Consider the following 21,662-nt stretch of genomic DNA (forward strand, 5'->3'; position numbering starts at 1 on the left):
GGCCACTGTGCTAGCACCATTAGGAAGATGCAATGCCTTCTGGTCTGTAATGCCCACACTGAAGGAAGGAAGGTTGCATCATACAGCCTCCAACAACTAGGAATTGATCCCCAAGCTAATACATTGTCATATCTGTAACTACATCTGTATCTGTATAGTTCTACAGTGGTTCCCCGCAAGACAAATGCCTCGCAAGACGGAAAACCAGCTAGACGAAAGGGTTTTCCGTTTTTGAGCTGCTTCGCTAGACGAATTTCCCTATGGGCTTGCTTCACAAGACGAAAACGTCTTGCGAGTGTTCCGATTTTTTTTCGCTCCCCCCTTTTTCTAAGCCACTAAGCCGCTAATAGCCTTTTAGCCGCTAAGCCTTTAATAGCCGCTAATCCGCTAAACTGCTAATAGCGCTAATCCGCTAAGCCACTAATAGGGTTGCTTCGCAAGACGAAAAAACCGCTAGACGAAGAGACTCGCAGAACGGATTAATTTCGTCTTGCTGATTCTGCACATGCACAGAGAGCCTTCACAGAGAAAGAAGCAGGTCTGTTGTGTGCCAGCACCCCTGGGAGTCTTCCTGTCGTTTGTCACGGATCAGGTCTTGCGCGTCGTAAGAACATGCAAAGCACCTGCTGGATCAGAGCATTAGCTCACCTAGCCCAGCATCCTGTTCTCACAGAAGCCACCCAGAAGCAGGACCCGAGTGCGAAAGCATTCTCCAAATGTTGTTCCACCTTATCTGGTATTCAGGGATAGACTGTCCCTGGACATGGAGGCTCTGCTATCACAAGAGGCCTCCATAAGAAGAGCCCTACTGGATCAGGCCAAAGGCCCACCTAGTCCACAGATGGCCCAAGGGGAAGCCCACAGGCAGGATCCGGTCTCAGGCCTCTGAAGAATACGCTGTTCTGCTAATTGAAATCCTGGAAAACGGCAGCCTTTCCCTTATCGCGGAATGCACTGATCTGTGGTCGACCTCGAGGGTGTACATGGCCTGCACAACTCAACCCTAAGGGCTGCACCCCCCATGCCATGGCACTTCTCCTGCAAGCACAGACCACTAGTCCATCTAGCGCAGGATCTCCTGCACTGACTGGCAGCAACTCTGCAGAGTTTCAGGCAGCATTCTCCTCCAGCCCCACCTGGAGAGGCTGCTGAGGATCGAACCTGAGCTATGGGGAGCATGGGCGAAAGAGGCAGGAAGTGTGGGGGTGCTTACTGAGGGGAGCTAAGGGTCGGCGCGGCGTCACAGACTGAGACAGAGAACTATACTAGTATATCTGCATTCAGACGCCCACTCAAGTCATGCCGCCCTCTGGGTGGGCTTTTCTCAGCACAGCCTAACTTGCAAAGCAGCTGAGAGGAGAATAGGGAAGGGAGAGGAATCTGCATGTACTGAATGGGTGCTGGCTGGCACACCTTTCCCCAAAGGCCCTTGTGTTCATCTAGGCCAGGCCTCTCCAACCGGGCGCCCTCCTGGACTGCAGCTCCCGTGATGCCTGTCTACTGGCCACACTGGCTGGAGCTGGTGGGAATTGGAGTCCCAATTGAGGCCAGATGCCCCAGTCTAGAACCCCCCCTCCCCAAATATCCTGGTGCTCTCAAGATGTTGCTAGATTACAACTCCCATGACGCTGATGGGACTGATGGGAGCTGGGAGTCCACAACAGCTGGAGGGCATCGGGTTGGGAAAGGCTGATCCAGCCGCCTGCCCATGCCCTCCTCCCAGAGCTGTGCACAAAGCTCGGCTCAGCAGGCGTCTCCCGTCTGCCCAGACTCACGGCATCAGGCTGAGCTTGGTTCCGGCTTTCACCCCTTCCCGCTTCTGCACGTAGTTGGCCGGGATGATCCCCTCGCGGCCCACTTTGTTCTTCGCTTTGTACCAGTTGGGATCCTGGCAAGGGAAAGCAATTGTGAGTGTAGAATCATGGAGTTGGCAGGGACCGCCAAAGGTCATCTAGACCAACCCCCTGAAAAGCAGCAATCCCAGCAATCCTAGCGACTTTCCAACACCCCCAAAGGTGGACTCCTCCATCGTCTCCTCAGATGGATGCACGCAATGAATACATCCAGCGCTTTTCTTCTAGGAAATAAAGGTGCCGGTACTATGTATCCTTGAGCACCTCCAGAAAAAGGCACTGAATATATCTATATGCTGTTGTTCATTTAAAAGAAGACGACGACTTATACATAATACAATTAAAACCATATAAAAATCTATGACCAGAAATCAGTGCTGTTTTTGTGCTGCACTTGTGGAAATTGCACAGTATGTAAACATACAGAATCTCTTTCCTCCATCGTGGGCTATAACGGATGATTTACAGTCTCAGCTTCTGCCCCTGATGGGGTTTATGTCCCGCTCTGTGTCCTCTCGAAATTCACAGCCACCAGGCAGCTCGACACTCTGCCAATGTTTAGCCTCTTCTCACAAATACAGTGGCTGAGTCTGCAAATCCTCTCCCAGGGACTTGACCAAGTGGCTTACTCTTGGAGAACTTTAAATAACGCTCACATCAATTAAATCATATTGCTTTCCCTGTCCCTTTTCAGGTCGCTAGAGAGGGAAGGAAGATCACAGCCGCAGAAGGAAATGCCTGGATCTTGCGGATAGTAGCACATTAGCATCATGTGAAGAGCTCTCTTGGAGCCAAACAAATACCTCCATCTCCGTCCAGGATCTGGTTGTGACAGGGTCCAACCAGACACGTGTGAGAAGCCCACAAGCAAGATATGAGGGCAGCAACGCTCTCCACCTGTGATTCCCCGGCCACTGGCATTCAGAGACATATTGCCTCCGACACTGGAAGCAATTCCTAGTGCCCATAAATAGGGAGGGGCGATATCAGTTTTTCAACAACGTGATGTATCACCAGCCAAACACCGTGATATAGCGATACATTGCAAGGTTGAAAAGCAGAGGGAGGAACAAGCTATATTGGCCTTGGCGCCTTGTGGCTCATTCCTCCCTCGGTTTGAGGACCAGAGCACAGTGAGTCAGGAGCAGCAGCAGCTTCACCTGCGATATACTGCTCCATCATGCTCTGGCCCTCAAACCAATCCTGGGTGGATGTATTGATGCATCGCCCAAGCCTAAGTTTTATTGCTAGTGGGTCGCCAAATGCTGCTTTCGGTCAAAGACTTTCCATTTGGGCTTTCCTCTGCCTCATCCTTAGAAGGGGCCCATCCAGTCCAGAATTCTGTTGCCACGGTGGCCAAGCCCCAAGGGGGAGCCCACAAGCAGGACCCGAGAGCAGGGGTCGGCAACCTAAGGCCCATGGGCCACAAGCGGCCCACGGGCATTGTTTACTGGCCCACGAGCTGCCCACTCAGTGAGTCCCCGCGCACTGTGCTAAACTGGCGCGGCGCAGGGACTCACTTCCGCAGCGTCGGAAATCACATGATAATAATAATAATAATAATAATAATAATAATAATAATAATAATAATAACAACAACAACAACAACAACAATTTATTTATACCCCACCCATCTGGCTGGGCTTCCCTGGCCACTCTGGGCGGCTTCCAAAAGAATATTAAAATACTATAATACATCAAACATTAAAAGCTTCCCGAAACATGATGCCGGAAATCGCATCTGCGTAGGCGCAGATGCTGGTAATCGCAGGCTCCCATGGGCAAGCGCAACCCAGCCCACGGAGGGATCTCTGCTGGAGTGAACTGGCCCAGGCGAGGTAAACCTTGCCGACTCTTGCCCTAGAGCAACAGCAACTCTCCCCGCTTGTGATTCCCAGCAACCCATTTTCAGAGGTCTACTGCCTCCAATAAAGGAACTAGCCAGCTTTGCTGATGGGCGAGAAAAATGAGCCCCCCCCCACTCCCCCAACTTCTGATTTCTCCCTGGTACCCGAGACGGGTGGGTTACCTTGGTGACAGAGATAATGGTGAGGACATCCCCTTTGCTGAACGGGAGGTCCTGATCCGCCGTGCCATGGAAGTTGTACTTAGCAATACATTCCGTACCAGATGGCCAGACGGCCTGTGGGAGAGAAGAGGGACACGGCTGACTCAACAGGGTCTTGGCACTTCACAGAACCACAGAATCGTAGAGCTGGAAGGAGGGACCCCAAAGGCCATCTAGTCCAACCCCCTGCAACGCAGGAATATCAAATAAAGCATCCCAGAGAAGTCTAACTATCGATCCATCTTCACAGAGATTTCTGGGAATTGTAGCTCTGAGAAAGGGAAGAGGCAACCTTGCCAAACTACAGGTCCCATAATCATTTGAATGCTTTTGACTGTTTAATGTGATATTGTGGTGGTTTAAAGGCATGCTGTGAATTTGGCCTTTGTGATTATGTACAATTGTTTCTGAGAAACAAATCTGATTGACAGACAGACACTGGTCATCTAATTCTCTTTTGGAGGACTGAGGGGGGGAACCTAAGAGACCAGGGAATTAGGAGAAGAGGAGGACTTCAGAGCACAGCTATCGCCTGGTAAAAGAAATCCGAGTCTATTAAAATCAAATGAGTTTTGATTGTCTTTTTTTTCTGAAACATAGCTGCAAAAGGATTGAAAGGATAGTTTTGAATGGAAAACATGCTTGCTTTTTTTTTTAAGGGAAAAAAATACCAGGTTGGAGATCCAGGGGCCCCCTACTGTCAGACTACAATTCCCTGCACCTCCGACTGCTGGGCTTTGGGCCAACTGAAATGTGTCCTTGAACTTTGGCAACGACCCCACCTCATCCACCCAAAGCAGCAACATACCAGCCTCTGGAAGGCACCCCTTCCCACCTACCCAGCTAATTAAATGTTGCAGCCCAGATTCACGTTAGGGATGGCAGAGAGGGCAGGGAAGTTACACCTTTGGGCTCTTGCACACGCCACGTTCAAGAAGCCACACGCCCTGCTCTCAAAAACGATGCATCTGCAAAATCTGAAGACTTCTGTAGATTCAGGATGTTGTGCAAAATTCAGAACCTCTCAGCCAGAGAAGGGGGTGGGGAGGAAGAGTGCAAGTGCTCCCCCCTTTGCACAGCACTGAAACCAAGAGGTGCGCACACCCCGCCCCGGTTCTCTAGCGGAGCAGACCAGCGTCTGAGTGCTCCCCAAAATCGTGCTTATTACAAATACACCCAATGGTTTGATTCCTTACTTAGAGGGGTGCTAGCAAATCTCACAGCATTTGCCCTGCTGAGTGCCTGGGAAGCTCTACTGAGAAATTGTTATTTGAGATCAAGGAAACCACACGGATCCGCAGGGCTTGAAAACTTTTTTAAAAATGAGCTTTCTGGGTGGGAAGGGGAGATCGCTCGCTGGTGTACTGTGACACCCCAGTAATTATTCCAGGAATGGATCACAAGCCCACCCACTTTTGTACTTTGAAATCTTGCCCCGGTCCCCCACTATTCACTTGTCCCAATACAGTCCCCATGTAAAAGATGGGGGGGGGCGACTCTTAAGCACCAGGAAGCTGCCTTGTTTCCTCAGAGCATTGGTGCAACTGGTCCAGTGCTGTTGACTTTGACCGGCAGCAGCTGCCCAGAGTCTCAAGCAGAGAACATCTCCCCATCCCTTGTGACCTAACCCCTTAACCAGAGATGCTGCTTTGGGGTGGGGGCCCCAGACCTTGTGCGCCCATCTCCTCCTCGGTGTCATTTTCAAACACACAGCCAAAGCTACTGCTACTCAGAGCAGACTCGTTGAAATTAATGAATGTGGCTACCTCCAGTTCATTCATGTCAATGGGCCTGCTCTGAGTAGGACTAGCATTCGCTATGACTCATTGTAACTTGTTCTGGGAGACTTCTAACAGCAACAGTTGTAATAACAGAACAACTTCTCCTAAAATCGATGAGTCTATGATTCTATATGGAGAGCCTTTTCCCGCCTTACCTGCATTCCTGACATTTTCTCAGGGGGTTCTGGGGACTGGATCTCACAAGAAGGACACGTCACTTGGTACCATGAGACCTGGGCAAGAAAGAAGAAACCTGAAGTCACGCTCCACTTCCTGTGAGCAGAGAGCATTCATGCGCACAGACATGCACCACCACCTTCTCTCACAAAGGAGAATGAGAGGAGAGAGACCCATGGAAGCTGGGAAACCAGGACAGCTCTTTCCCCCTCCAGCATCATTCTCTCATTCATATCATCTTTCTCTCTCCACAGAATACTAAAAACATTGTGACATCAAAACAGCAGTGGTTTGAAACAATGCAGAACATCACACATAAAAAAGCAGCGCTCAACACAAAACAAGTTTTCAGGGTTCATTTTAAGGCCAGTAAAGTAAAATTCCTATGTACCTCCCTAGGAAAGCAAATTCCACAGGTATGGAGCCACCATCAAAAGGGCCCTGTCTCCTGTCCCTGCCAGTGTGATGGATCTCGACAGCCATTCTTAAAGCCCAGGGCAGGTTCAGGTGGGTTTAAAGTCCTTCAAATAACCTGGTTCCAAAAAGTCTAGGGCTTTAAAAAGTCATTGCCAGCACTTGAAATTGGGTTTGGCATCTTATCATTTGTGGTTGTGATATAGAAGTCTCCTGACAGTCTGCGTGTGTGTCAGACATCCGGACTTCAAATCCCTCCTCAAGCAAAATCAAGCCACACCCCTCACAAGAACTAAGAAGAGACGCCTGGATCCGGCCAGTGGCCCATCTAGTCTCACAGCGGCCGGCCAGGTACCCCAAAGGTAAGAAGTCTGGATCCAAGCACAAAAGCAGCTCTCCTATCTTGGAATTCAAGAGCGTTGCAGTGGAGGTACTGCGTCGCCTTCGTGGCAAGGAGTCAGAGACCTCACTCTCCCCTTGAATATTTATCAATCACTCAAAACAATTGATGTTACACGAGCAATGAAGCTCTGTAACACTGAAACTAGCAATGTCACATCACATCATATCATTTATTACCTGCGCTTTACCCAGGGCAGGTTACACCATTAAAAACAATTAAAAACAACTTTAAAACTAAATAGCTCTTGCTGCTACAGAACACATATAAATACAAAGCTCTTTTCCCAGCTGAACAGCCAAGCTAGATGAAGCTACAGGCTCTCTGCAGTGGGAAAGGTTTTACCTGCCCCTTGAACCCCAGGAGAGGCTCATGGGGACAGATCAGTGCAAGTAGTTGCCCCATTTTGGCTCTTTTCTTCAGCCATTCCTCACACCCCACAGGGTAGACCCAGGACCTGCAATTTACTTAAAGAGAGAAAGACAAAACTCCAAATCTTTCAGGGTGTCTCCCTCCTTGTCTCAGTGACTGGTGCCCCTTGACATACGGTTAGTTCTACAGCGCCCAGAGAGGTTTGGCAGATGACCATCTTCAGAAAATGCCGAGGATCCATTAGAACAGCACTGATTGTGAGGGGAAAGCTTGTCAAGAATAGTGAGCGAGGGGAGAGCACTGTTGGGGGGGGGATCTCTAAGGAGGTGCGAATTATCAGTCTGCAAAAAGGGGCGAGGACCCGCAAACCCGGACCCGCAAACCCGTCTTTTGCTCCAAAAGCAAGGGAGGCAATAAGCTCTGGACCTTCAAAGGCAGCTGAGCTCCATCTCCTCTCAACCTCAGCCAGCACAGCCAGTGGCCAGGGAGGATGGGAAATTGGAATTCACCTGCCCCTGGAGGGCTACAGGGTGCCCACCTCTGCTTTGAAGTGTGAGGCTGGGTTTGCACAAATGGCCCACATACCTTGAGAGCCACCTTTCCTTTTCTTCTTGCCAAAGAACCTTCAGAAATGTCCCTGAACTTGAAATCCAGCCTACGATGCATTCAAGTCAAAGTGCAGAAAAAAACCACAAGTGCCCAGCACAGAAATGTCACCTAGAAGTGTGAAATAAATTGAATTGCTCTCCCATTCTGTATCCTAACCCAAAGTCACAGAATCCCTAAATATTCTGGAAGCTGCAGCTGCCCAGCTTTATGTAATTTTGTTATCCAAGTTGCTCACAGCACTTGAAATGATGCAAGCTGATGGGCTTTTAAAAAATTTATGCATTGCTCCATCATCACATTCACTCTCTGAGCATTTGGCCCCTTCAGTTGTCTAAAGCGGGGGGGGGGGGAGCTGAAACCCCCGCAGAGTTGCTGCAAAAGAGCTTCTCCGCATCCACTAGCCTTGCTAGCTGGGGCTGGTAGGAGTTGGAGTCAGCCACATTTGGGTTAAAATAAAGTGCTTTAAACAAAAAACAACCCATAAACCCTTTACTCAACAGCCTTCCTTTCTTCGAAGTTTTAATTTGTTTGCCTCCCACACAAAATTGAAGTAATTTCCACCTTCCAGCTGAAATCAGCAAAAGAGTTTCAAGTGAAAGCTTTGGAATAGCTCTATTCTTTTCTAAAAGGTGTGTCGTCCTCTTTCCTTCGCGAGGATGTGCTCCACGCTTGTAAAGCACCACGACCGCAGCATGCTATTAAAAACACAGGAAAACATACCCTGTCTGATGGCAAAAAAAGGGCTGTTTATGGCCCAGTCACTCTAAGCTGCTTCCAACATAGTATAAAAGCACAACTGTACATCAAGGATTGAAAACTTCCCGATACCTTGAAGGAGACGGCTCAAATATGAAGTCCATAACATTTGTCAAAATAAAAATGTGCTCATCATATTTATTAGTAAAATTCAGAGCCTGGTGGCCTCCCATTGCAAAGTATTTCCCCAGTTGCTCAGCACCCTTATTGCGCACCTGCGGCAGGAGCTCCTACAAGTCCTTCGCACATTCCTCACAGGTAAGCATTTTCAGGGGCAAACCCTTTGCTTTAAGGTGCAATTGCAACTAATGATCATTGGCCATGCTGGCTGCAGCTGATGGGACCTGGAATCCAAAACAGTCCGAATTAGATGCTCAAGACGCTCACAAACACTTTCTTGTTTTCCTCTGAGCCCTGTATCTTTCCTGCACTGCGTTTTGCCTAAGCCTGAGGTGCTTACTCAGTTAACCAGTTAGATTTTTAATCAACTAAAACGGAAGCCCCTTTCATTTGCCACCCCCCAAAAGGTGACAAGTCACCGAATCACAGAACTGTAGAGTTCGAAGGGACTGCAAGAGTCATCTCATCTTGGCTGTGAGTCCTGGGAAACCTGCTCCAAGCCTTGCAGGTCCTTGGTGGTTTGATAAAGTTAGGGTGCTCAACCCTGGCCACCCCCTCTTTTGTCCTGCCAAATCTAGAAGTCAGCTTGCCTTTCCTCTCCTGCTCTACAGCTGCATGTGAGAAATCTCCCCCCCCCCGGGCCACACACCTGTTTGTTGCAGCGCCTGCTATATTTAGGATCTCGCTGTTCCAATCTCCAAGGGAAGCCCCCCTCAAGACCAGCAGCTGTTATTCATAGCAGCCAGTGCTCCAATGCATCTGCTTTGACAGCTGTGTGGCGGCACACTTGCCCAAGGGCTGAAGACGGTGCCCAGAGGCAGGCTGGCAAAGATGCCTGCAAGGAAGGAGCAGCAGCCCTCGGTAGGACAAGGCAGACCGCAAGACGTCCAGAGGGAGATTCTCAGCAGCTGTACTACATCAGCAGCTAGGACTCCGGGGCAACCATTGTGTGGACCAGGATGCCTTTCTGTCTGCCACCTGCCAGACTGAGCTTCACAAGTAGGCACCAATGCAGGCTGGCAGAGGATTAAGAGGGACCTCATGGGCCATCAAGTCACACCGCCTGCCAGCAGGAAGAAGCCTAAACTGCCACTAACCTTATTTTTATGCTGGTTTCTATAGACCTGGCCAGTGGCATGCTAATGTAAAGCAACTGCTGGATCCGGCCCATCCAGTCCAGTCCAGTACCCTGTTCTCACAGTGGCCAACCAGAAGCATCTATTGGAAGGCCGCATGCAGGGCCTGGGGGCAACAGCACTCTGTCCCTTTGTGATACCCAGAAGCTCGTATTCAGAAGCATTTACAGTGGTACCTTGGGTTACATACGCTTCAGGTTACAGACTCCGCTAACCCAGAAATAGTACCTTGGGTTAAAAACTTTGTTTCAGGATGAGAACAGAAATTGTGCTCCGGCAGCACGGCAGCAGCAGGAGGCCCCATTAGCTAAAGTGGTGCTTCAGGTTAAGAACAGTTTCAGGTTAAGAACGGACCTCCGAAACGAATTAAGTTCTTAACCCGAGGTAGCACTGTACTGCCTCTGACAGTGGAAATGGAACGTAACCATCAGGGTTAGAAGTTACCAAAAGCCACAAACTCCACTCAATTGTTCCGTCTATTGCTGATGTCCAGGTTGCATGTGCTCAGCAGGAAATCCTCACTTAAGATCTATACATACAACAAGTGGTACCTGCAACAAAATGTTGTCGTGTGGGGTGCTCCTGTTCGGGATTCAAGCAGACCACGCCTTTTCCCTGAATATCCTCCCTCTTCCATTCTTTCCTGCCCTTCGCTACCCCAAAAAACCATCTGGCACCATTCCATGCTAACTGAGAAAATTAATTGGGCTGCTTTATCTTTTTTTGGGGGGGGGGAATATTCCCTCTTAAATATTCTTCTTTATTTCTGCAAAAAACCCAAACCTGCTAATTCTACCCCCCCCCCCCAACACACACACTTTGCACGCAATGCAAGGATCTAGGTTTGGAGACTGGACATGCTAATAGTACTAGGATTCGGTCCACAAAGGTAACACCCAGACATGATTAACTGGGAGGCCCTTAAAACTCAGCCTTCGCAAGGGGAAGTGAGCAGCAGAGGCAGGCCAGCTGGACTTGACAGACCCACCAGCTGGGTTACAGGCTCCTCCGAACAAACCCCACTTTGTCTGAACCGCCTTGAGCCATGCGGAAGGATGAGATCACTGGCAAGAGGCGTCCATCAGACAAGAGACCTTCTCACTCCCCTCCATCTCCTTCTGAGATGGAGAAAGGCGTAGGTAGGTGATGAGGGAAGACCGGCTGAGCGCTGGCCGGTGCCCAGGATTTGTGCAGGAGAGAAGCACTTGCTCCAGGGGGCAGTCACAGAATCGTAGAGTTGGAAGGGATCCCAAGGGTTGCAGGAATCTCAACTGAAGCATCCGTGACAGAGGGCCATCCAACCTCTGCTTAAAATCCTCCAAGGAAGGAGAGCCCACAACCTCAACTGTTCCGCTGCCAATCAGCTCTTACTATCAGAAAGTTCTTCCTGATGTTTAGTCAGCAGCAGCAGCAGAAAACAAACTTGCTCCATCTTCCATGGGATAGTCCTTGAGACATCTGAAGATGGCTATTGTATCTACTCTCAGCCTCCTCTTCTCCAGGCTAAACATACTCAGCTCCCTCAACTGTTCCTCATAATCCTTGGTTTCCACTACCCTGATCATCTTTCTTACCCTTGTCTGCACATGTTCCAGCTTGTCAACATCCTCCTTAAATTGTGGCGCCCAGAACTGGACACAGTGTTCCAGGAGGGGTCTGACCAAGGCGGAATAGAGTGGTACTATTACTGGCCAAGAAAAAAACCTGTTTGATGGATCTCTTCACACTGAGGCCTCATCCACACTTTGGGTGGGATTCAGCTAGGCTGCTGCATGTGTGGAATGAGGTCTATTCACACAAGGGCACGTGCCCACTCTCTCCTCCCTTACACAGCCCCTTGCTCCGGAGAGGTAGGGGAACCTATGGAAAAGGATAAGGTGCAAAGCATAAGGAGGGGAGAGGGGAGGCCTGCTGTGCAAAGGCCTCATTTTTGCCCCCATACCTACTTAGTGGCACGTTGAACTCCACCCTGCCCATTTAAAACCACTTTGGCTTCCGCCAAAGAGTTGTTAGGAGGCCTCCGCTCACAAAGAAACTTCTCAGAGGGGTTCAACCTCCAATCCCCCTCCCCAGAGAACTCTGGGAATTGCAGCTCTGGGTGAGCCAGAGGGGTCTCCCAGCAACTCTCAGCACCCTTTTCAGACTACTGTTTCCAGGATTCCCTGGAAGAAGAAGCAGCGATGACTGTTCAAAGTGGTATGATGCAGATTGAACTGTAGGGTGAACACAGAGCCCAGATCCGCTTTGTGCTTTGGAAAAGGGGCACTTAGTCAAAAGCAAGTTTTAACTTTCCATTCTCCCCCCAACCTCCCCCCCCCCCATCTACCTGAACAATCCCTCCCCAAAGTCCTCTGGAATGAGGAGGCAGGAGGATGTCTGTGTTGTTGGCTCTCTTTGCCTTGTACCACGAGAGCAGGCTTGGGGAACCTCAGGCCCAAGGGCAGAATGCAGCTCTCTGAGCCTCTCTGCACAGCACTTGGGGTTCTTCCCAGGTCACCCCCTCAGTCTCCAGACCACACACCCCAACGGCCATGTTCTGTGCCCTCTTTAGAAGGTCTTTGATAATGCCTCTTGCTTGCCCAGGTGGAGGGCAGAGAGACTAATAGCAGGTGCACGTAGAAACCCCTTGACCTTTACCGCAGAATCATAGAATCAGAGCTGGAAGCAGTGCTTGAAACTCCGCAGGCGTTTTGCCAGGCGCGGGTCCAATTGCAACCACATAGAGATCTCTGGATGCCAGGATGGCAACCGTGCAGCGCTGCAACAAATGCTGCACATATTGTGCTTCTGTGCTGTTGCGCGAGTCAGCTGGCTCACATGGCAGCAAACCTTGGCGCACTTACTTGAGGGTAAGGGAGTCTTATCTCGTGCCCCTTTGGGACATTTCCCCTTGCCCCACGCAGGATGCTTTTTAGGAATAAGGGGAGGGTGCCCTCTGCCCTCCTCCAAACGGCCTCTGCACCTTCTGCCCACCATGTAAGCCCCAAAACTGTCTGTGTCTTCTGGGGACTCAAAGAAAGAAGATGAGAGAATTGCCCAGGTAGAAATGAGAAGTGTTTATTCACTTACAGTAGCACAGAGCAAACAGCTCCTGTTGGCTTCTTTTTGGTTCAAGAGGCTAAAAATAGCAGGAAAGAGGAACAGAGATAAGGTAGAATCACGGGGCCAGCAGAACAAAAAGCGAGAGAGAAACCATATATTTAAAGTGGTACGGCACGAAACAGGCATGGCTTCGCCCTCCCAAAGAATCCTGGCTCTGGTTTCTTAAGGGTTCTGAGTGCTGTTGGGAGACCCCCTTCTTCCCCTGCACAGAACTACAATTCCCAGAGGGGTTAAACCATAAATCTCTCTTCACCATTTGTTAACCATACCTGTTTACCGTATTTTAAGCCCTATAGGACGCACCGGCCCATAGGACGCACCTAGATTTGGGGGGGAGGGGAAATAAAGGGGGGGGAATTATCCCCACCCCCACCCAGGCGCGGGGTTGGGGCCAGGGAAGCCCAAGCTTCGCCCGACCCCAGCCCCCAGAACGGGTCCCAGAGTGATGCCAAAGCTGAGCGCACAACCTTCGGGAGCCTGGCGCGGCTTCGCACCGGACTCCAGGGGGTTGCGTGGAGCTGCGCCGAGCTCCCTAGGGCTGCGCAGAGTTTCCTGAAGCCTGGAGAGCGAGAGGGGTCGGTGCGCACCGACCCCTCTCGCTCTCCAGGCTTCAGCGAAAGCCTGCATTCGCCCCATAGGACGCACACACATTTCCCCTTCATTTTTGGAGGGGGGAAAGTGTGTCCTATAGGGCGAAAAATACAGTAAATTGTGCATGCTTTTGCACCACAAATATAAAAGCATGCACAATTTAATACAAGCATAGGCTTTTTAAACAGGTACAGTTAATAAATTATTATTATTATTAAAGGTAAAGGGACCCCTGACCATTAGGTCCAGTCGTGACCGACTCTGGGGTTGCGGCGCTCATCTCGCTTTATTGGCCGAGGGAGCCGGCTTTTGTCCACAGACAGCTTCCGGGTCATGTGGCCAGCATGACTATGCCGCTTCTGGCAAAACCAGAGCAGCGCACGGAAACGCCGTTTACCTTCCTGCCAGAGCGGTACCTATTTATCTACTTGCACTTTGACGTGCTTTCAAACTTCTAGGTTGGCAGGAGCAGGGACCGAGCAACGGGAGCTCACCCCGTCGCGGGGATTCGAACCGCCAACCTTCTGATAAGCAAGTCCTAGGCTCTGTGGTTTAGCCCACAGCACCACCCGCGTCCCAAATTATTATTATTATTATTATTATTACTATTTACTAAATTTGTATACTGCCCTATACCTACAGGTCTCAGGGCGGTTCACAAGATAAAATCACAATATAAAAACACAGAATACACAATCAAAATAAAAACAAGAACTCAATAACTCACCCCAACATAATTTAAAAGGGCACTGAATGTCAGTCAACCTGGTTAAAGAGGAACTTTTTTGCCTGGCACCCAACGGTATATAATGAAGGTGCCAGTGACTAGCCCAAGGTCACCCAGCTTCGTGGCTGAGAAGGGATTTGAACTCTGGGCGCTCTCAGGTCCTAATCTGACCCTCTAACCACTACACCACCTGAGAGAGTCAGCTTGCTGCTGCTAAAAAAATACAATAACGCTCAATGGGTTTTTAAAAGGGAACTGGGCAAATGCATGGAAGTCAGGTCTATCAATGACACCGCTAAATGAAACCTCCGTGTTCATAGGCAGTTTATCTCTGAACAGCAACTGCCAAGCAGCGAGGGAGGAATGCCACCTTCATGGCCTGTTCCTCATAGGCATGTCATTGGCTCCTCTGAGAAAGAGAAACTGGAAGATTGGTGGCCTGACCCAGCCGGGCTTCCCTTTACATTCTCTCTCTTTTTTTAAAAAAAATATTTTGCATTCATTTTACATTCTCGTGAATATTCACATTAGTAAGTCACCTGGTTCTGCACTCTGCGGTGAAGAGCAGGTGAGCTGGGCAGGAAAAAGGATGGGGGGGAGCAGCAGAGCTCAGACCCCAAAGGATCTGTGTTTTGATTTTAAAAATTAAAAACAAGAGTGAAGTTGTCAGTGGCCTTTGGCAACACGATCGCAGCCAAGCAGGTTCCTAGACTAGGTGTCCACGTCAACGGCCAAAGTCCAGATTCTCTACCTTTGGCTCTGGGGAAAGAGATGGATTCATGCTGGAGTAGAAGACGTAGAGAAAGCTCTCACTGCAGGATTTCAGTAAAGGTAAAGGTACCCCTGACCATTAGGTGCAGTTGCGGACGACTCTGGGGTTGGCGCTCATCTCACTCTATAGGCCGAGGGAGCCGGCGTTTGACCACAGACAGCTTCCGGGTCATGTGGCCAGCATGACTAAGCTGCTTCTGGCAGCACACGGAAACGCCATTTACCTTCCCACCAGAGCGGTACCTATTTATCTACTTGCACTTTGACATGCTTTCAAACTGCTAGGTTGGCAGGAGCAGGGACCGAACAACAGGAGCTCACCCCTTCGCAGAGATTCGAACCACCGACCTTCTGATCGGCAAGTCCTAGGCTCTGTGGTTTAGACCACAGTGCCACCCATGTCCCCTGCAAGATTTCATTACAAGCCCCCAAAAGCTTGCTGGCAACCAAGGGAGAGGCTTGAAGGCTTGCACACCCCATTCATTCAAAGCACACCAACACCCATTCAAAAATATTCCTGGGAACTACAATATCCAGCACCCTCAACTGTACATATAAGACACAGAGCACCCAGCTTCCCCCAAATAATTCTGAGAGCTACAGTTTGCTAAGGGTGCTGGGAATTGCAGCTCCATTGAGGCAAACAAACCCTCCCAGGATCCTCTGTGTTTTCAGTGTGCTTTTTTAAATACAAGGTGCAGCTGTGACCCCAGCAAGAGGGAAGAGCATGCTTTCACAACACAATTTTTGAATGTGGTTGCCAGCCTGAACTCCTATACCAGGAAATGCAAAAACGTCCCCATGGTAGCCGCCCGGGAGTGACGGCAGCTCAGAAAGCACCGTTTGTTCGGAATTAATCCCGGGCTTGTCTTCTTCTTTGTCCAGTGGTTGATTTGTTTAAGAAATGCAGTTCAGTTTCACAAATTCAACACCACTTTTTTTTTAAAGAAAAAAGTATTTTTTTTACCCTCACCCCGCTCAAATTCCTGCTTGCCCTCTGGAAGCCCAGGTTCCCTGTCCCTTGCATAATGTGGCCCCCAGGCTGTGGGACTAAAACCGGTTCCCGAACCCAGGTTTAAGGACACTCTTAACCCGCTAGTGCTACATGCACCAAACCATGGTTAAAGGGGAATGGGAGACAGGCTGCAACCAGTGTTCGAAATTAGCCAGGCACCAAGCGCATTTTGCACCTGGCTTTCAATCATTTGCGACCAGCTGAAGATGCATGGGTGCCAGGCTGGAGCCTCACATCTTCACCATCTGGGGATCATAGTATCTGGACTGTTTTCACACACTAATTACCCATATTGTAGAATTCTATCAGTTATATTTTATCTGCACAATCGGAATGAATTTCTGGAACCAAATTGCTTTCCCTGTGCAGCCTGAGCAGGAGCAGTCACCATTAAGAAAGAGTTCAGAATAGCACAATACTGTATATATGTGGTCTGTCCTTGGATCAAGTGACTTTTCTTTAAGTTCTCAAACCTAACTCAAGATTGTCATCTGAACTGGCCAGATGTTTAACTGAGAATCAAACACAGTCAGTCCATCATTTGAAAATAGAGCCGCCTTACCCAAAAATGGCAACTAGACATTCCGTTTTGGCAACTGCAATCTTGATTTAGAGCCATTTGACGCCTAGCTTATATATCTGAGTTTTGAACACTGGCTGCATCATGGCTGCAGACCTGAAAGCATCGCTTCTTTGCTGGCCCACAGAGAAGGCATTCCTTATTCGGAAGGGTTGTAGCACAGTGGTTAGAACACATGTTTGGCATGCAGAAGGTCCCAGGTTTGATCCCCAGCAACTCTAGATAGGGCACTTTAAGCAATCCTGGCTTCCCCCAAAGAATTAGGGAGCTATAGTTCATTATGGCCCTTATTACCCACAAATATCTGCAATTCCCAGAGTGGTTTAACAATCAGTTCCTCCTCCCAGGGAATTCTGGGAATTGCAGCTCTGGGAGGTGAATAGGAGCCTCCTAACAAACTCTCAGTGCCAATAACAAACTACAGCTCCCAGAATTCTTTGGGGGAAAGTGGTAACTGTTTAGAGTGGTATCCTAGCACTTTGAATGCATGGTGCTGACGAGGCCAGTATTTAAAATGCTGGGAAACTGCAGCCACTTGATATAGAGAAGAAAACACTGAATGAGGTGGAACAATGGCCTGACTCGGCAGTGGGCAGCTGTTTCGTGGTTCTGCTGGGTCTCTCAGCGGCTTTTGATACTATCAACCATCGTATCTTTCTGGGCCCTCTAGGAGGGCTGGGAGTTGGGGACACTGTTATGCCGTGGTTCCACTTCTTTTTTCTGGGTCAAGTCCAGAAAGTAGTGTGGGGTGTTTGGACTCCTGGGCGCTGACTTGTGGGGTGCCTCAGGACTTTGTCGTCTCCCCCATGCTTTTCAACATCCATATGAAGTCACTGGGAGAGATCATCAGGGGTTTGGGCTGGGTGTTCATCAATATGTAGTTCCACCTCTCATTTAAATCGGAACCAGTGAAGGCAGTGATGGTCCTGTGTGGGTGTCTAGAGGCTGTTGGGGGTGGATGGCAGTCAACAGATTGAAGTTAAATCCTGACAAGACAAAAGTATTATTTGGGCAGGCGGGGGGGGGGGGACTCCCTGGTCCTGAATAGGGTAACTGTACCCTTGAAGGACCAGGTGCGCAGCCTGGGAATCATTTTGAACTCACAGCTGTCGATGGAGGTGCAGGTCAATTCTGTGTCCAGGGCAACTGTCTACCATCTCCATCTGGTACGCAGGCTGAGACCCTACCTGCCCGTGGACTGTCTCACCAGAGTGGGACATGCTCTGATTCTCCTGCTTGGAATACTACAACGCACTCTATGTGGAGCTACCTTTGAAACTACAACTAATCCAGAATGTGGCAGCTAGACTGGTAACTTGGAACAGCTGCCAGGACGATATCATACCGGTCCTAAAGGATCTACATTGGCTCCCAGTATGTTTCCGAGCACAATTCAAAGTGTTGGTGCTGACCTTTAAAGTCCTAAAAGGCCTCGGCCCAGTATACCTGAAGGAGCATCTCCACCCCCATCATTCAGCCCAGACACTGAGGTCTAGTGCCGAGGGCCTTCTAACGGTTCCCTCCCTGCGAGAAGCAAAGTTACAGGGAACCAGGCAGAGGGCCTTTTCGGTAGTGGCGCCCTCCCTTCACATGTCAAGGAGATAAATAACTATACAACTTTTAGAAGACATCTGAAGGCAGCCCTGTTTAGGGACACTTGTAATACGTGATGTTCTAGTATGCTATTGTTGTATTTTTGTACACGCTGTTGACAGATTGTCACAAAATATAATAATAATAATAATAATAATAATTCCAAGAATCCTTGGCAGGGGGCCACCTGACCTCTGCTTAGAAACCTCCAGTGAAGGAGAGTCCACCACCATCTGCTATTTCAAGCAGAGGTCAATACCCCAGTAGAGATGAGGTTAACACAGGGCAGAGCTAGATCCTGCAGTCCAGGCCTGAGGGCCCCACCCTTGGCAGCGGCTCTCAAAAATAGAGAACCATGCAGACTCATGAAATTGTTGGGAGTTTGGTTCAAACCCCCCCCCCCGAAGTGCACTGCAAGTTTTGGGGCAGTGCAGAGAGGGGGGTGAGAATAATCCTCCTGCCTTAGCGAACGAAAACTCTCCGTCTGCTAGGGATTAGGATAAACTCTTCCAAGCGAATGTGATTATTTCACATCTGGCTCCCAGGGAAGCCTTACGTTTTCTGCCTGGGCATCTGGCAGAGCCTGGAGAGGGAGGCAGAGAATGGGAGCTGTACAAGGGGGGCACCTGACCAGCGGTGCTGGGAAGAGCCCGTGAATGAAGGCAGGAGAATGTCTGATAACACGCTGGACCAATGGGCCATCCATGCCAGTGTTGTCAACACTGACTGGCAGCAGCTCTCCGGGGTTTCAGGCAGGAATCTTTCCCAGCACTGCCAAAATATGCTGCCAGGGATTGAACCTGGGACTTTCTGCAAGTAGAGCAGATGTTCTGCCACCAAGCTGCAGCCATTCCCCTAAAATTAAGTTTCTAGTCCTTATGGTTCTAAAAGAGAGAGAGATGGATTAAATAGTAAGCTGCCTTATATTGAACAGACCACTGGGTCAATCAAGCTCAATATTGCCTACACTGACTGGCAGCAGCCCTCCAGATTTCAGATGAGGGTCTCTTTCAACCCTTCCAGGAGGAGCCAGGGACTGAACCTGGGACCTTCTGTATGCAAAGCAGATACTCCACTACTGAGCTTTGGCCTTTTCCTCATGGAGGTGGCCTGGCCCTTAAAGAAAAAAAAGATCTAGGCCACAGAGTGCTTGTTTATAAATTTATATTCCATTCTTCCTCCCAGGGAGCCCAGGGCAGCAAACACAAATGTGACAAAACAATGCAATTAAAAATAATAAAAAACAGATTTTAAACCAATTTTTACATCTAAAAAACATGTAAAACAGTAAAAAGTCATTTAAAGACATGTAGGTCAACAGTCTTTTAAAAATATATAAAGATACATAAAGGATAAATACAAGTAAAGGTGTTAATCAGGAATCTAGTGTGGTGCTTTAAAAAGCCCCCTATTATAGCCTACTGTAGAAGAGTCTTATTATGCTATTTTTATTATTTACAGCCCTGGCCCTAAGGACCAAGAAGAAGTTATACAAATTTAAAATGCAAGATGAAAAACTGTTTTTAAAAAACCCCTTACAATCACAAGAAACGCAATAATAGGAAACAGGGGGCTGCAATTTACCTCCCTTGTTCTGTTCACCTTTGCCCTGCCCCCCCTTTGACCCGCGTCCCACTAGCCCCCCTCCAACCAGGAAGGGGTTAGGGCCCTCGTGGTGGAAAAGGCCCCCCAACCCTGCCCTAGCCTCTAGGAGTTCGCTTTTTAAAATTTTCTCTTCCACTTTTCATAACTGCTCTTCCTTCCTTTGCCAGATCTATTTTTAGGCCCTGCAAGACAGTCAACGATTCTCTGAGCAGAGAGGGCAGCAAATGGAGCCCCAAAGCCCAGGGTCAGCCCAGCAGAGGGTGGCCGGAATGAGGGACATGTCTGAACTGCGCCACCCCGGACCAGGGAACAGCCCTTACATCCCAGTACAGCATTCTTGTTCCGAAACACAGCCTCCCTCCCTCCCCACAGGACAAAAACCAGGCACTGTAGCCACAAAATGAGCACGTTTCCTCCCTCTCTCCAAGTACTCAAACTCTGGACCATCTCATGAAGTTGAGAGACTCAGGACGGACAAGACCTGCAGCTGGTGAGGGTCCCAATACCCCACTCCAACCTTTGCAATCCTGCTATCCTCCAGCTGCTCCAACTCTCAGCTCCAGCCCCAAACAGCCAGGCTGGCAGGGGCAGATGGGAGTGGCAATCCCAAGCGCCCAGCGGGCACCAGACTGGTGGCCAAGAAAAGTAGGCTTCTCGCTAATCAAACTGCTGGCCCACATCACGCCATAGTTCTCCCCACTGACCGGCTGCAATGGCTCTCCAGGATTTCAGGCAAAGGGCTCCCCCAGCTCCCCCTGGAGTTGCCACTGGGAATCAGGCCTGGGGCTTTCTGCATACCACACAGCTGCTCCACCACTGAGCCACAGCCCAACAGAGCATCTTATCGAAACAGGAGCACGACTTGTGTGACTCAGGGAGGCCAGCCAGCTTTTGAAAGCATCTTAAATCAGAGATAGGTAACTTAAGGCCCGGGGGCCAGATGCGGCCCAATCGCCTTCTAAATCTGGCCTGCGGACGGTCCGGGAATCAGCGAGTTTTTACATGGGTAGAATGTGTCGTTTTATTTAAATTGCATCTCTGGGTTATTTGGGGGGCATAGGAATTCGTTGATTTATTCTCTCTTCAAAATATAGTCCTGCCCACCACATGGTCTGAGGGACAGTGGACTGGCCCACAGCTGAAAAAGGTTGCTGACCCCTGAGCAAGACCGATACTTCCACCCCATATTGCTGCAAAAGCAGACTGCGGGAGTGTGCTCTGGCTGGGAATCTTGGGGGCCAAATTTTGAAAGTCCTGGGTTGTACAGGTATAAATAAAAGGAAATTTATCTAACACATAAAGAGTACAAAGATTCATAAAGTTAAAGACAGAGGGAGAGAAAAATGGGCATAATCCGTGCTGGCAAACCCTCTCTGCCTTTGAGGAAGGGTTCAGACTTGATCCTTCAACTCCTTTCTGATTCTCCCCTGCTATGCCAAGTGGCCTAACCTGACAGGAAGAAATCCTGATACGAGAGAGAGGGGTGCCGAGGTGGGGGGAAGCAAATGCCAGAATGACTCATGGTCTTGGGAGCAAGGATGGAGAAGCCGCTATTGGGGAGAGGGATTCCATCCTACGCTGGCACAACAAGTTGTGCAGTTCAACTTGGTGCTGAGGCCCTTGTGCAACAAACGTGCTTCCCCCGCCCCGTCAAACTTTTTGCAATAAAGGGAATTTACGGGGAGACACACTGGAAAGTGTGGGATAACCCTTGTTTTGATGTAACGGAATTTAACTCCCCTGCAAACAATTTGGAAAGAACGTGCAATAAAGTGTCCAGAATCTTCCTAACAACGCAGTCACTCAATTTGCTGAATTCTGCATGGCATCCTCTTCACTTTAAGGAGCAAATCTGGGCACGTCGTTTTGGGAGGAGCATCTGGAGAGCCTCTTCCCATGTGGCATAGCAAACGGTACCTGGAGACCTTGGCCCAAATCCCCACTCGGCTACAAAGCTCATTGAGCAACCTTGCGACAGGACTAACCCTCAAG

General features: G+C 49.4%; 1 protein-coding gene across 9 annotated transcripts in view; it reads right to left on the bottom strand.

The window, feature by feature from the left end:
• Window positions 1-21,662, bottom strand: part of CSK (C-terminal Src kinase) — a 71,513-nt gene that overhangs the window by 20,708 nt on the left and 29,143 nt on the right. For 8 of the 9 annotated variants that reach the window (XM_082237437.1, XM_082237438.1, XM_082237433.1 and 5 more), the window contains exons 2-4: window positions 5,858-5,935; window positions 3,883-3,996; window positions 1,776-1,888 (exon numbers count right to left, since the gene is read on the bottom strand). In XM_082237437.1, coding sequence (XP_082093563.1) covers window positions 1,776-1,888; window positions 3,883-3,996; window positions 5,858-5,872 — 242 coding nt within the window. In that variant the 5' untranslated portion in view covers window positions 5,873-5,935. Of the gene's footprint in view, window positions 1-1,775; window positions 1,889-3,882; window positions 3,997-5,857; window positions 5,936-7,650; window positions 7,774-21,662 lie in introns of those variants that run through there. The other variant, XM_082237434.1, reaches the window with a different exon arrangement.

The sequence above is a fragment of the Podarcis vaucheri genome, assembly GCF_965113315.1.
Source record: "Podarcis vaucheri genome assembly, chromosome: 9".
NCBI lineage: Eukaryota > Metazoa > Chordata > Lepidosauria > Squamata > Lacertidae > Podarcis > Podarcis vaucheri.